This window comes from Amyelois transitella, chromosome 7, assembly GCF_032362555.1.
Source record: "Amyelois transitella isolate CPQ chromosome 7, ilAmyTran1.1, whole genome shotgun sequence".
NCBI lineage: Eukaryota > Metazoa > Arthropoda > Insecta > Lepidoptera > Pyralidae > Amyelois > Amyelois transitella.
The window spans coordinates 4,750,202-4,766,068 of NC_083510.1; the positions used below are offsets into that span (position 1 = coordinate 4,750,202).

Consider the following 15,867-nt stretch of genomic DNA (forward strand, 5'->3'; position numbering starts at 1 on the left):
GTTCTTTACTTTGAGTAATTGAAAAATAATCTAATTAGTCTACCATCTGCAAATCAGGTTCTGCACGAAATTTTAATTTTTTTCAGTGAAGTTTAGAAAATATAATAATTGCCTTCAATGTAATCGATACTTATCTAAATGAGAGAATGTTATTTCATTTGCCTAGTCTTACAATTGAACAGTATTTAAATAAATAGTCCAATTTTACTGTTCCTGCTTCATTTCAATCTTGCCTTGAACTTATCACTGCCACAGCTACATTCATGTTCATGGTTACGAGCATTACGACCTCGGGAAAATTTCTGAACTTCGCAGTTATTTAGATCAAAATAATTACTTATACGCACATCACGTACTGTTACGTAACTAGATAACCTTACGATAAAATTCGCAAACAATTTGATTTAGGTGCAATGATACCTTGGAAGACATTGTTTACTCCTCATTATCAGCATCGATAATTAATTGATGTAATTTCTCGTGATAGTTATAAATTATGATCAAAGATAGTTTAATAATCTTTGACTTAAAACAAGACCTCAGACCACGTTCAGCGGTATGACTTTATGATTGAATTGAAATTCAAATAGTGACAGGTTGCTAGCCCATAGCGTACACGAGGAATTTCAAGTTTATAAGCCTATCCCTTAGTGGCCATTTACGATGTCCATGGAAAAGATATGGAGGTATTATTTTCTAAACCACACGGCGCTCTAATTGATATTACGTTGTAACTGATTTATGTATTTGATTGACATTTATATAATTTTCTGTAAATGAGTTACTTACTGTACCTACGCTATTGTCGCAAGTACATATACCTAATACTGATAACAAAAGTACCTACGCAATGATTTTAATGATTTTTAAATGATTAAAAAAAAATAAACACTGTCTAGACTAGCTTAGCTATAAAAATAAAGTTTAAAGCTTCTACTCTGTAGACCCTGTTTTCGAAAATCCTTTTATTTACTTTAAATTCGATTACGACTTTACAATACTAAGATTATTCATACAGAGAGCTCAAAATATTATTTGTTATTGTGACAATAGCCTTTGGAAGGTTAACTATAAGAAAGCAAGTACATACCTATAGGTAAAGTGTAATTAAAACGTGTTCTGAAATAGGTAGTTGGAATATTTATTAGATATCAGAAATTGTATTCATAGTAATATTTTCATCTAAACCTTAAGATGCCTCATTCATCTTCTTCTTAAGGATAGCGAGGCGGGCAAGGCATTCGTCTCGCCACGTTTGTCTCTCCTTCAGGCGATTCAGAGGTACAATTTTATTCATCTGCTGGCATATTTCTTCCGTAATGGCGCTTCGACTCATACGTGGGATTTCAGTCATGGATTGGGAGACACGATATACTGCTTCTCCGTATCTAAAAGTGTTAAATGAAAATCAAAATTATCTTCCTTGGCTTCAAATCGATATTAATGAAAAAAATAAACATTTCATTAAAATAATAAGAAAGGGAAAATATTTGCATTTTTGTAATAAATAACAGAATAAACTTAAAAACTACTGGATTGATTTTCACGTTACTTGACACCTATATACGATAGACCTTCGGGAGTAACATAGGCTACCTTTTTTTAGGAATTTCCGACAGGAGCGAAGCGCAAAAGCCAGTTTATTAATTTCGTACTTACGTAAAGGTTTTTTAGGGTGATATTTATTTTTATACTTGCCTCTCAATCGAGCTCTTCATACCCTCAGCATTTAAATGGTTGGATTCCAAAGGGCCATAAAAAGCATACCGCAATCCTAGCCCTTGAGATATAACCTTTTCTATATCTTGCACGTCTACTATTTTCGCCTCAATCAGTCGCCATACTTCATTTAAGATGGAGAACCTAGAAAATTTCCAGTAGGTAATAGTGCTACTTATACTTATTTTACTTAAGTACGTATTTTACTCTATGTATGAAGTTTGTTTTCCATTAGGTATGGATAAATGTTACCCACAAGCTCAAGCGTGTCTGTACATTGATTGTTTAAAATATACATTGGAGGAACTACTGAACTAATTTTGATATTTTATTTATTAGTTACTGTAATACTTACATGGGATCGCTTAAGCAAAAGATTATCGCCTGGAGGGAGACGAAGCTGTAGATAAATAATTATTATGAGATCGAAAAATATTTTACTTACTGGATGCGATTGATTACAAATCCATCTATCTCCCTGGAAAGTACCACAGGTGTCTGACCAACTGCGGTCATGATATCCTGGGTCTTCGTTACTACCTCTGGCTTGGTCCAGGGCGATGGTACGATTTCCACCAATGGAACAAAATATGGAGGTTCCACTGGGTGACAAACTATTACCTAAAATATTAAACAGTTATAACTTACAGTGGCCTCTAGTATACATAAGATTATATAAATACTTCAATCAAAGACTTCCACGTGAATAACAGTCCTAATACACTTTTTATTAACTTATAAATATGAAAGTCTTCATAGTCTAACAAAGTTCAAAATAGACTACTTTTTCTGGCAACTCCCAAGGAAGAAAGAAAGAGTAATTAAAACAACCTGTGATTTGTGCTTTAGGCCATCAGAAAATAGGGAAGGACGAAAAATGCCAGTGGAACTAGACAGGATAGTTTCGACATCAACCACACCGTCCAACTCTTGAAAAATCTTCTTTGTTATTTCTAGATCTTCTAATTCACACTCTTGGATTAAAATTGTGTCCTTGAGGGCGTTTATATCAGATGAACCTGAAAATTACATTTTAACACAGAAAAATATCCACTGCTTTTACGGTGAGTGGGATTTCCTGAATAGACAACTAAAAAAAAATCTTATTGACTACAATTCGTCTGCGCAGATTGTAAAAGCTAACATTAGAGAGGTAAGGCATTAAGGCTAAAATGTGTGAATTTTCATGTGACTTCTTCTTCCTGATGATATTCGATGGAGTAAGTCAGGTTTTACACGAAGCTGCCCTGCCAATATTGCGGAGGTCAAATGGAATCGCAATATTGGCAGGGGAACGTTTTCCATATGGAATCATAGTTACAAAGCCTGAATGTGCTAGTTTCCACAAGATGTTTTCCCCCACAATAAGTAACAAATTATTTCACAGTTTTATATTAAATGTAAATAATTCAAAAGTACCCGAAACCGCCGAGCTTGCATGAAGAGAGTTATGAATGTGGATGAAGCAAAGGAAATATGCAGAGATCGTGGCAAGTGGAAAGAGGTAGTCTCTGCCTACCCCTCCGGGAAAGAGGCGTGATTTTATGTATGTATGTAAATAATTTACCAGAGATACATTGGAAATAATCTTCTTTTTTGAGGTTTCCTTTCAGTAGCTTATCTTTTTCCAAAGATTTGAGCTGTTCTCGAATATTTTTTATAGCTTTTTTGATTTTATTATTTTGTGAATCATATATCACCACTTGATAGCCGGCCGATGCAAAAGTAATGACCCAAGACTGTGCCAATTTCTCGCTGAAATACATCAAAAAATTTTGTATGTACCTACAACCAGAAGATTTTTTTTTGGAAATGGAAATTTATTAATTTAACTAAGCATGTTTATTATAATTTAAATATTTAGTTAATAAAAAAGACAAAATCACAGTCTAACGTACTGAAACCACACATAATTTTGACCAGCTCATTGTCATATAGTTGAAACCCAACATAAAAATAAAAACATAAATAATTAAATATAAAAGAAATCACCTGTCGTAGCTTACATAGAAACGACATCAACGAACCCAAACAAAATTAAAAAGAAAATGCTTCACCTGCCGTAAACGCCAATTTTCTCGGATTTAAATTTTGAACTCATCTTTAATTCTTCAAGATGTTAACAGAACTTTAAACAAATATCGAATGACTGTAATATTAACATTTTATAAGACTACTTGTGTTGATTGAAGCCAGACATTATTATACCTATTTATCATATCCACTTACAAAATGAACATTGTACGAATGAATATAGGCATTGTATGCTTACTATGTCTTAACTTTGAATAGCTTTTAGGAAACAGTACCGCTTCTCATATCTTTTTCTTTAAAGTAGGTAAATAAATAAGGCGAAAACGTGCCTTATTTTATAAAACTATTAGGTAAAAGGAACTCTTGAAAGAAACATCTTATGTTTACTTAAAATTATTTTTAATGTCATGATTTCATTGATATTTCACTTGAAAGTGGAACAGAAAGCGATTGTATCTAAGTAGTTATCGCATTTTCTTATATACAGAAGTACATTAATACAAAAAAAATATGATATAAATGTTACCTTTATATCATTGTAAAGAACTTTGCAAAAATTGTGTAACATGGCTCACAATTTTAATACCTACTTTTGACGTAAACGTTTTCTGATAAACAAATTGTTACATCTGTCATGTAAAAACGTAAAATTGTTTGTATAACTTTAACTCTTCGGTATCACCATAATATTTCAGCGATAATATTCATTACAAAAAAGGATTCTTTTGTACCATTTATAAATTTGTATGGCCTTCCAAAACGAGGTCATGTAAGGAACTATAACTTATATCTATTGCTGACACGCGCTACCAGCGATGGCTTCTGTCGTGTTAATGCTAAATATTCTGTAATTGATGTCATCTACGTCCAGCTTGGCGTTGAGGAACCGCGGCATCTTGTCGCTGAGGATCCACAGAATGCTATCACTGTCCACCTGAAGGAAATATTAACATTAGGTACAATTAATTTCATTATAATTAACTTGAAAGGTGAAACTATGTTGGGTTATACAACGAAGTTCTGCCCGCTATTTCTCTTTCCGTTTAGATTGTTAAGTCAATCAAGAAAAGGCTTATAAACGAGGGATTCTTATTTTAGGCGATTATTTTATTATTAAGCGTTCCAGCTAAACGTAGCTTTTAGTCTATGGGGACTGATGGCGGAGTAGACAGCTGTACTCCGTACCCCAAAAAAACTTACTTTCACATTTATTATATTTGTTGGGATTCTCTGTCTGTTTGATATTTTGACAATTCTTGTTTGTTAAATATCGGATCCAAGACACAAGTCGTGTACTGATGACTATAAGCTATGTAAAAATAACTTACCTTGAGGTCATTCGTAAACTCAAACAGTTTAGGATCCGAAATTATAAGAGGGTTATTCTCCGGAGTGAAGGGCTTGTTTGAGTTCCAGCATCCTACACCGTCGCGGTTCACCTGAAAAAGTAAATTTATGATAATACAGGTACCTATTCACTTTATATGTGCCAGATGCTTCTCTTCCCGCTCAGATTTTAAAACTCAATTAAGGAGCCTAGGTTAGGTATAAACATAGGTTTTTTTATGCGATGGGCTATATATGTCAGAATCTGTAAATCGCAATTAATATATAAAACAATTAATTTTTTTCCTTCAATTCCACCATTAAGCCATTCAGCTTCTCGTTGTCTAATGACTTTGAATGTTATTCAAGAGATTGAGAAGTGAAATGTGTGCGTCTTTATTAAAATATGACTATTATAATTAGGTTTTGTTTATTTTAATTAGATTTTAATTTATGTTTATCCCTATTATTTTAGTTATGAGAAATTTATCTTTTAATTATTGCATTATATATCTAATAATCCAGTTAATATTTTTTTCACAATAGGTCAACAAACTTTTGCTTTTAAGTACCGCTATTATTAGTAGGTATCAACAACATTTATAAGGAAAACTGTCTAATATTGGCAGAAGGTAGTTCCGAATGTTAATAACGTGAAACAGAAACTAATATTTAAATAACGGATACTTTCTTAACTGTTTTGAAACAGTTATTAAAATGGTAGAATTAAAATATTATTAACCTCGATGTTTTACATGAATAAATAAAAATTAGCTGAACATCAGATTAGTTTATTGTCTGTGATAATTGTATCGATCTGTTTGCAAACAATTCATTCGGTAAGAAAATTGAACTTAAATAATTTGCAAACAGGTCAGTATAAAACAATTATTTATTCAAAAGAATATTAATTGATTGTGATTTTTGAATCTATGTAGGTACTTCATTGTCAATCTTATCGATTCTGTTCCTCATAAGTTATTGAAATTTTGTTAAATTACCTGTGTAAAGAACAAAACGTTTGTCTTGGTGTCATAGAAACTTGCTGATGACTGAGAATTTGGACCTCGGTCGCCCAACAGCTGTCAAGAAAAGAAAAGTTTTTGAATAAGCAATTAACTGATAAAAATTTTAAGATTAATGTGGGAAATTAGTCATACCTATGTACGAAGCGCGATATTATATTAGAGCACAAATATTGCAAGCAACTATAATAAATAGGTTTTTTTACTTTATAGTAGCTAATATTATTATCTCTACTTTCTGTAGGTAGTCTCTAATAAAATATATTAAACATTAAAAAAATATGTATTTTATTTCTATACTACACTCTTCTTTCTATACAATGTTCTTTTTTATTATTTTAGTTTTAAAGGTATATCTTTTTACTCAGAATGACTTAATCTTAATTAGATGACACCGTTTTATTTTATATATCGATTAGATATAATAATTTGATACGCTTCTGTGATTTGAAAAGCATTATTAATTCAGCAATAAACAATAATACTCGTAGACGATTAGTATTCAAATGCAAGTAATATTTTTCTGAATTCGTACCTTGAAGTCATGGAAGGCTTGGTTTTTGTCCAGCTTGGTGTAGTTCCGAAGAAGTTCACTAGATACACAAAACTCTTTCGTACTTGACAGGGCGTGGAAGAAAACAGTTCTGAAACTGAAACAGACATAATCAATAATCGTTATAAGTATTATAATAATATTACTGTCTTCATGCAAGCACCAATCAAGTGACCTTTTTTAAAATTTGACCTTTGTTTTTTGATACAAGGTACCTCAACAAAGTACGAGGCGCGAGTTTATATTGGGGTCATTGTCAGTTGTTTTAAAATTAAAAGATGAACCTAACTATCAAAATAAAATAGAAAATATATTTGACTTTGGTTTAAATCATTAACCTACTTATATGTTAATGATGAGGATGCATTAAAAAATTAGATTGGTAATTCGCGTAAAACTTTGTATATATTGTTCAATATAGGTAGATTATACCTTACAATTGAAAATAATGTGCCTATCTAATTGGAAAATTGGAGTTACAAAAAATAAGGTCCTTTAATGAAACTTATCGCAATTATTTGTACGGTCACAAAGTAAAAAATTGCAATAATTATTTCCTTTTTTGCATCTTGAATAGAATACGTGCTCAATTGTAAATAGGTATCTATAAAGGCCGCTGAGTCACCTACCCATTCTCCCTGGGCTCTGACAATGCCATGCCAAAAACGCCGTCCGTCCAGTGAAATTTGACCCCTCCGACGTTGTAAGAGCCAGAGAGGGGGTCAAAGAAGAAGTAGTGATGTGCCACGCGCCAGGAATCATCCTGTTTTAGGCTGTAAACGACGACGCCGTACCCGCCAAGATCAGGGATATATGCGAATGCGTTATCACAACTGTCTTTGTCAACATCTACCACCTGCAAAAAATATTTTTTTTAGGAATAACACTCAAATCTGTATTGTAAATCAGATATATCAGAGTATCATACACATATCAGAGTGCGAGTTAATATCAGTAATTTTTTTTGTTATCGAAGGGGAAATCCTTTTTACGGAATACCTCCCGGGTCTTCACCCGGGAGAGTGTGGGACTCCTGGCACCAGCCTACCCACTAAAACCCCTTTGTGCGCCATTTTGCTATTTTGAGGGCATCATGGGATCGCAGGCATTTCACCACGACGCTCCTAGCTACCCGGCGTGTCTGTACCGGGAATCTTGCTGTTATGGAGTCTTAGCATACACATATCAAAAATTTACTAGTACCTACATTCTAAAAACATAAGTAGTGGCCTTGTACAAAGTTTCTCCTTTGTCTCAGTTCTAGTTTTATTTTTCCTTAAGCACATACATATATACCAAACGTTTCTAAAATGAAACCTGAATTCTTTTCGTATCAGGAATAAGAAATCTCACGATTTCATATAATTTTAGCAATATCCATCTCACAAATGATATAATCTATTGTCTTTTTCGGTAGCAAAGAAATTACATTCATTGGTATTCATGTTTTCATGCTTTTTAACTGAAAATGCGTAGATCTAGATACGTTAACGCAGTGAAGCGTGATTAGTCAATCAGAGGCACGATTATTACGCTGCCATAAAATTTCCATTAAAGCGTCATATACCAGCTCTGCATTACCGTTAATTATGGCTAACTACATAAACTGATTGGATAATATATCGGTTGCTTTATTGATTTTCTTATACTTTATTCTATTTTGATTTTTATTATTTATTACTGAGACAATGATAATCCAAAACATAACAAAAAACTAGTTATTGAGGAAAACTAATTTTGCTTATACCTTTAGAATAAAGAATACCTTTATGCATGTACCTTTTAAAGTTTTCGGGTCATAGATTGATTGTCTTTAAATTGTAAAACAACTGACAATGACCACAATATCCTTATAAATACTAGGTATATAAATATTAACGTATCTTTTAAACTCTTATATTATTAGTATTTTTAGCTAGTATTGGTGCCGGGAACAACACGGCCTTTTATTCAACGAATTATAAAGCCAAAACCATACTACACGTCATTACATAAATTTTGGTGTGTTTTACATTAAAAATTACTTACAATATTGGCAAAGAACGTATCTTCTTTCATGTCTGCCAGTTTAAGGTTGTAACGATGTATCAGCTGGTCAGTGTTCAGGTCAAAGATCACGATCGAAGGGCCCGTGATTTGGTTTGATGCACCTAGTGTTTACAAATGTTTATTTAGTAAATAATTTTTGCATAATAAAACTAAATGGGTAGTATATACTCGTAAGTGAATAATAAAAAAGTTTAAATCAGAACCACTTAATATTCGCATTTCTGATAGCTTTCTAATAGAAGCAATTTTTGATGTTTCTCGCCCTTTATATTAAAGAGAAGTTTTATGTCAAAAATTCGCAAGGGAATAAAATCTCTGGAGAATAAGAATCACCCTAATAATCAGCGTGTTTCTTAGTGTTCAGAAATTGTGTATACAATCTTTGTTTCATTTGCCAATTAAATATATCATTAGTTATATTATGATACAAATACTTATAGGGTTCTTAATAATAACGTTAATGTATGTAAATGAGATGTCTTGAAAACCAGTTACTAATGCTGATAGTTCTGCCCTTATATGTCTTTAGCGCGTGAGTAATTAACTTGTTAGAGTATATTAATTGCCTCAGAGCGGCTAAACTAGTGCATGAGATAGGACGTTATAAAAACGATTGATGATGTAAGGGTAACTAATTGGATTAGTTATTACATGTTGTAGTCATATAAAGTGATCAAAATGTCATAAAGTAGAAAGCTGGAAATGTGCGGTGGTGGTGTATTTGTAATCAGATTTTGGCAAAAGACCAATTTGTAAAATATTCGGATTCGGGTTTATCGGTAAAATTTATATGAATTATAATTTATTACCATTCACTTAAAAAAGAAGTGAATATTACGTGTTTGGTAAGTATGTTTTTTTACAATATTGTCATTATCTCTTAAAATGTACTTACCAAAAATATCAGCCAATCCAGTATCCATCACCCATAGTCTATCACATGGGTCTACATATACCCTAAACACCGACACTATGGAGCTATTTGATGGCAACGATTTTGCGTCATTTGCGATTAGATTATCCTTGAAAGACGGGTAAGGTTTCAGAGGCTGGTCTTGCGGGCCATCAATGTCCACATAGTTCAAAGAAGAAGCTACTCCATCTTTCCATTTTGGAACAGTGACGAATACTTTGTTCTTCCACCTAGCTAATCCAAGCGGGAGGTTATTGTACTGAATGAATAGGCCATCTTGGATAGCTTTCTCGCGATCAGCCGGGCTTTCCCAGGCGTAGTCTACTTGTTTCCATGCAAACCGCAGCTGAGGAACCGCGGCCTTGCATACTGATGCCACTGTAAGGACGACGATCAAGTTTAAAGCCCTCATTCTGCAAAAAGAAAAATTATTGCTGGATTATATGATAGTTTAAATTAATTCGATATCGCGACGACAGCGAGATATGTAGTCATTAAGGCATAAATTTAAATAAACAGATATTTGTGGCTACTGAAATTTAAGTGATTTTTAGTAATCATGAATCATCTTTATGAAAAATTCTCTTTGCGATCTCAGTTTCGAGTATTCATTTGCTTATCGTAGTAACTAGTAAAACTGAAGAGAGGAAAAATTCTAATTAAATCACATGACATCTGTTGTTAATACATTACAAATACACAAACAAACATTCCTTTATGTATTCTGTGAACATGAATTAGTAAATAAATAAATAAAAATTATTAACTTCGTTTGTATGCATCGTATCTAACAAGATATACACCAAAGTGATCAACAGAAGATAATATCTACTAGTTACTTTTCTAGTCTGTGATTCGCTTTCGTCAAGATTGTGTCCTGAATGTGGAATGTAATGGTTACTGGATTTACTTAGATGAGTGAATTAAATTCACATTCAGTGAAGGAACGATTGGGTGATGGACCTTGGTCGAGTTGCAGCAAAAACTCGTGACTGGTCACAATCCCTTCTCGCAAACAATTAAAAGTTCGTGCTTCGGATGTTAACAAAGTTAATTCTTAAATAGTACACAATCGCCAATTTTAAAGCGGAAATATTATACGACTTCCTTTGAAAAACGACCACACTTATCGCGAATCTTTTTTTATAGTTTCAAAAATAGTTTTAAAGTATGTAGGCCAGATTTAACTACACCACAATATATGTTTACATTCATGAGCGTATGTCATACTTAGTTTAACTTAGTTGGCAGTTTTATTAATGAACAGATAGAATATGAAGGATAGGTAGATACTATAAAAATATAACATTTTTAAGTCTCCCATAAAAAAAACTCTTACTTTATGAAACAAACAACCGAACCTATAACGAAATAAATATATAACTATAAAGAGATCATTAGTTCTCGATGAACCCAATTTCAATGCGAGTAATTTCCCGTAATATACCTACAGGAATGAAAAAAGCGAGATAACATGTATACGAAATCGCGGGAAGAAACTAGTTTATTATATTTATAGGAGGTAATTACGTAAAAGCATTTATTTGAATTTGCATTTAGTCATAGTATTGATACAGCTTTTATTGCGCATGATCTAGATCAAAGATGTGACATTGAAAGTATTGCATAAAGTAGTTTAAACGAAGAATGAATTTCTTAATCAAAAATTAATGAAAAGGATAATCTATTTTTACATTTTTGTTATGAGAATGACTCTAAATATTTCGTTTGTAAAATTAAAAGTAATAGACACGTAGGTACACGTTAAATACGTACTTATACGAATCGAACTTATAACGAAAAATATATTTTGCATCAGAAAATCTTAAAATAATTAATATGTAGCATCTTTTGAATAGCGCTAAAATAACGAAATCTTTTGAACGATCACGTTGTCGAATAAAAGGATTTCCTCTGTCGAGGAAGAGGGAGGGCAGTTGCACAACGACACAGTTCCCATGCATAACAAGCTGATCTTAGATAAGCGAGACTTGTAGACGCACCCTAACTGGTTTCCCAATAATAAGATCACAAACCATCCGCAAAAACGTGAGCCAGTCATTATGGCGTCGAGATGCTATGCTTCACAATACTGTCATTACCATGTTACAACACCGCCACGTAATTAACTTGGCTCTTTGTAGCCTCAGTGTTAATTAAAATCGTAAGAAATAAATAGACACCCTTGCAAAAAATATGTTTTAATGTCAATATTATGAAAGAGACACAAGAACAAATCAATATGTGGCATACAATTAACTTAGATGGCCACATAAAATCCTGGTGAAATTTTTAATTTTTGATTGCAAGTAATAATCCCATAGTTGTTGTCATTTAAATAAAGACAAGTGTCAAATTAATCTCGCAACTGCGACAAACTGATAAAAATCTACATACTCGTAAATAATTGACTTGTGGAAGAAATTATCTGCTATAATAGCAGATAATACAAGCTGTAACGCCAAGTTCAATGCCTCGTAGGTATTCACAACACTGCTAACAAGATAATTGTGCCTATTTTAAGTCCTAGTCTCAGACCTTTATTCTTCAGAAATTATGTTAAGTTCTTAATTATCTACTTTAAACAAACATACGAATTTATACTTACAATAACAAAATATACCGATTTGTATTTAAACCTACTTAGTTCTTTAACTAAATTACATCTCTAAAGACTTGAGCAACGGTTTTCATATTTTGCGCTGATTACTACCTATGGTAACTATGTATTTGAATGAAAACTATCAAATCAAGTTTATGGAAAGTTATAATTCGTAAGTGTACCTAAGTGTGTTGATTACAATGTAATCTACGAAGTTACAGTGAAATAAAATTGGCACAGTTTATATAGAATATTTATAGAGTGACTGAGGAATAACTGGGATATATTTGTTAGGTATATTACCTCTACCTTAATTAAAATATGCCTTATCAATTTTAATTTTACGCTTATCAATGAAAACGGGTCTTTTGAATTACTACCTTAAGGCGACCTATATTAATAATTATAAACCTTTTGAACTATTAGTGGATTTCGTTGTTGGGTTTTCCTTATTGCATATGTATATTGTACTATAATTATGGAGGAGTTTTAACTTCTTAGTATTATGAAATAAAAAAACAATCAACAAGTACTATTAGGTACTTACAACAAAAACTTTGTCATGCAAATTAACAGCATCATTTACATACTGTTTAAAGCGGAAATCAAGTTTAAGCCTACCTATAGTTGATAATGCACCAAAAGATCTATGAATTAGACGAAAAAATAAGTGAAGTGAAGATTACGAGAGAAGGTTAAATATACTCGTAAATAAAGACAGACTTAAGATCAGCTCTACTTTAGATACCTGCAAAAAATGAAGCTTTGTCAGAGCCCTCAACATTTTTTAAATAGTGCCAAGTATAATTGTTTAAGTTTGCTTATACTTTATACCGATTTATATCGTACTATTAAAAATATTAATTCATTATTATTAGGTATTACTTTCTTTTTTTTTTTTTGAAATATGTTTAATGAATATCTATTAATACCTACATATATTTGATGAAAAGATTAACAACTATTATGCCAAGAAGAAGATAAGTTCTGCGTAAACTTACTACATAAGTAAGTACTTACTAAAATAAAGTAAATAGAGACCCGATTGCGGTTTCCTGTCCTAAACCTAGAAATTAAGGCTGTATGTGCGCAAAGACAGCGGCGGCGCATGATGCATGTCTCAAAATGTTTATTTATAAGTAATTTGCTGTAATCGGAAGTTAAAGCACTTCCTACCTGTCTGTGGTATTCAAAGTCAAAGAGATCAAGTACAAAGCTTTCCGCATTGAAGTCCAGTTATAATTTTCATGTTTATTATATTACCTACTGATGTTTTTTTTAAGGGTTATAAAAGTTTCATAAATAATACACACAATATGATCATTAAATTTACAGAAGTAGAAAAATTAAGTAAATTAGGGTATATATGTGCAAATCAACTCATACGAAAATATAAATTCCCAACAATCATGTCCTTTTACCTTTCATATTTGCTAAAGGAATAATGTTAAATTAAAATAAAAACAATTATTATTTGTCACTGTCACTGAAAATTATTAAGAAAATTAAAAAATAATAATACCTACCATCTAAAAATATGTTTGTATATTATTCGTAACTGTAGTTTGTAAACAATTTTTATACTTGTTAAATCTTTTCATCGCGTAGTACCTTGATCAAAATTTTGAAACCGCAAGAGGTGAGGAGTAAAATTGACGTCAACGAGTGTCGAAAGTCAAATGTTGCATGCATTTAAAATAAGAGGTAACTCACGTGAGGTTAGTAAAGTGGACGGTAGCGACCGGTTCAGCCGGGCCGCAATCCCTGACTAACAGTTCGAGGCCTCGCCAGCCTTATATCTATACTCAACACTTCACTAAAGAACTCCACATGCCGGTTTTTGCCATAATTCGATGAGAAATTAGGAAAGCCATATCATATTGCTCTAATTAAAACTGTTGTTTAGAAAATAAATAATCAATCAACAAATACTTAATAGGAACTTAACTCATTTGTTCATTTTTAAGTACTATGCTGAATAAATTCAATAATTTTAGTATTTTTCAAGCATCATTTTGCAAACCTTTCCCAACTTTTGATGAGGTCACTCGATGTTGTTTTTTTTATAAATGCTTGATAAACCGCTAAACCTTAAGAATAAACCCCGATTAACACAATTAGGTACACTTCGAGATCAACTACACACTTTATATAAGTAATTGATTTATATATTCTGTGATATTTCTCTTCAGTGATGTTATTAATAAATAAATTACAATAAGTTTATTCTACATCGATGTCACCTTTTTGTATTTTTAGTTGTACCCCAAGGTCAAAATTTGCTGTAGAGGTTATAAGATCAAGTAGTAGAATATAAAATAACCTAGTTAATCGCGTAAGGAATCAAACAAGCAAGTTGCGGACTAACGTTCAATACGCCACAGAGGTCGTCAATAATACCTGTCATACAAATGAAACAAATAAGAGACCTCCAAAGTAGATCAACGTGATGACCAATGGACCAATACGGCGCAGAGGCCACAGCCAAGGATATACATCACTATACTAATAAACCTACTTTAATGAAGTTAAAATTGAGCAACAACACATCTGGTGTTTGGGATTGACATCACAATACCACACACCATTCATCATTGCCTTGTCACGATAGCCGCATTTTAAATCCGATTCAGTTAATTCAAGGCTCTGTCCGGCCCGTGACCAGTGCATCCGCTACCATTCATGTCACCGGGTTTACTGAATTACAGCCTGTTAAAAATAGACTAAGTGTTGCGAATAACAAAATAAGTTTTTGTATATAGGTATGTAATGTATGTAAATTCTATGCAGGGTGTTATCAAAAGGCTTATAGGTATACTTTTGGTTGTTATTGTACTGTTAGCCCTTGGGCCACTTTTGAAAATAATCTAATACCAATGTAGATTACCAAATAGTGCCGTGTGGTTCCCGGCAATAGAACAAAGAATAGGACCACTCCATCTCTCTCCCATGGATGTCGTAAAAGGCGACTAAAGTGTAGGCTTATAAACTTGGGATTCTTCTTTTAGGCGATGGGCTGGCAACCTGTCACTTTTTGAATCTCAAAACCAAATAGCTGAACGTGACCTTATCAGTCTTTTCGAGACTGTTGGCTCTGTCTACCCCGCAAGGGATATAGACGTGATTATATTTATATATGTATGTATAAAGGTACCTACTCGTAGGTAGTACAAGGAAAAGTAGGCAGACGCACAGCCGAAACCATTAATATGATTTCGCTGAAATTTTGCTTACGTATAAGATATCTTACTAATACTGACTGATATATAGATATATTTAATGACGTAGGCAATGCAAAGGAATATTAGGAATACCACGAACTCTGATAAAGAATGCGAAGGGACATCCTTCTCATTCTATAACCTATGTTTAAGAAAGATGATGATGCATAGCTTCTTCCTCCTGGTTATAGACCCGTTTGCATCTTCACCAGTCTGGAGAGGAGCACGGGGTATGCCTTTGACCATGGATCTTGGATTGGATGAGTCAGGTTTTTAAACAAAGTGACCCATATCTGACCTACGTAACCTTTGCAGATAAACCTAACACGTATTGGATCGATCATGGTTATTCAGCTGCTTGAATGTGCAGGTTTCCCAACGATGTTTTCCTTCACCGTAAGAAAAATCATGATGCATAGCATATT

The 15,867-nt window shown here is 32.7% G+C and overlaps 3 protein-coding genes across 3 annotated transcripts in view; all 3 read right to left on the reverse strand.

Moving 5' to 3' along the window:
* Nucleotides 1–15,867, reverse strand: part of LOC106133475 (protein FAM107B) — a 67,927-nt gene that overhangs the window by 15,732 nt on the left and 36,328 nt on the right. The gene's annotated exons all lie outside the window — the stretch shown is intronic.
* On the reverse strand, nt 1,146–3,890 carry LOC106132865 (lambda-crystallin homolog). The gene is made up of 6 exons (XM_013332417.2): nt 3,777–3,890; nt 3,287–3,474; nt 2,551–2,738; nt 2,165–2,340; nt 1,699–1,863; nt 1,146–1,388 (listed from the first exon to the last, which is right to left on the reverse strand). Exons 1-6 carry the CDS (start codon nt 3,818–3,820, stop codon nt 1,190–1,192), a joined length of 960 nt encoding a protein of 319 aa, XP_013187871.2. The 5' UTR covers nt 3,821–3,890; the 3' UTR covers nt 1,146–1,189.
* On the reverse strand, nt 4,164–13,994 carry LOC106132369 (protein yellow). Its single transcript, XM_013331757.2, has 8 exons — nt 13,935–13,994; nt 9,602–10,032; nt 8,686–8,807; nt 7,287–7,513; nt 6,640–6,754; nt 6,081–6,161; nt 5,082–5,192; nt 4,164–4,687 (listed from the first exon to the last, which is right to left on the reverse strand). The coding sequence occupies exons 2-8, from the start codon at nt 10,029–10,031 to the stop codon at nt 4,544–4,546; spliced, it is 1,230 nt and encodes a 409-aa protein (XP_013187211.2). The 5' UTR covers nt 10,032; nt 13,935–13,994; the 3' UTR covers nt 4,164–4,543.

Coding starts and splice junctions, on each gene's coding strand:
- LOC106132865 (XM_013332417.2), bottom strand. CDS start 3,820: ATGAGTTCAAAATTTAAATCCGAGAAAATTGGCGTTTACGGCAG. Junction 3,475..3,776: donor AAAATTGGCGTTTACGGCAG/GTGAAGCATTTT, acceptor GATGTATTTCAG/CGAGAAATTGGCACAGTCTT. Junction 1,864..2,164: donor TTTGTAATCAATCGCATCCA/GTAAGTAAAATA, acceptor GAAATTTTCTAG/GTTCTCCATCTTAAATGAAG.
- LOC106132369 (XM_013331757.2), bottom strand. CDS start 10,031: ATGAGGGCTTTAAACTTGATCGTCGTCCTTACAGTGGCATCAGTATGC. Junction 8,808..9,601: donor TGGATTGGCTGATATTTTTG/GTAAGTACATTT, acceptor TGTAAACACTAG/GTGCATCAAACCAAATCACG. Junction 6,755..7,286: donor TCAGAGCCCAGGGAGAATGG/GTAGGTGACTCA, acceptor TGTCTGTTTCAG/TTTCAGAACTGTTTTCTTCC.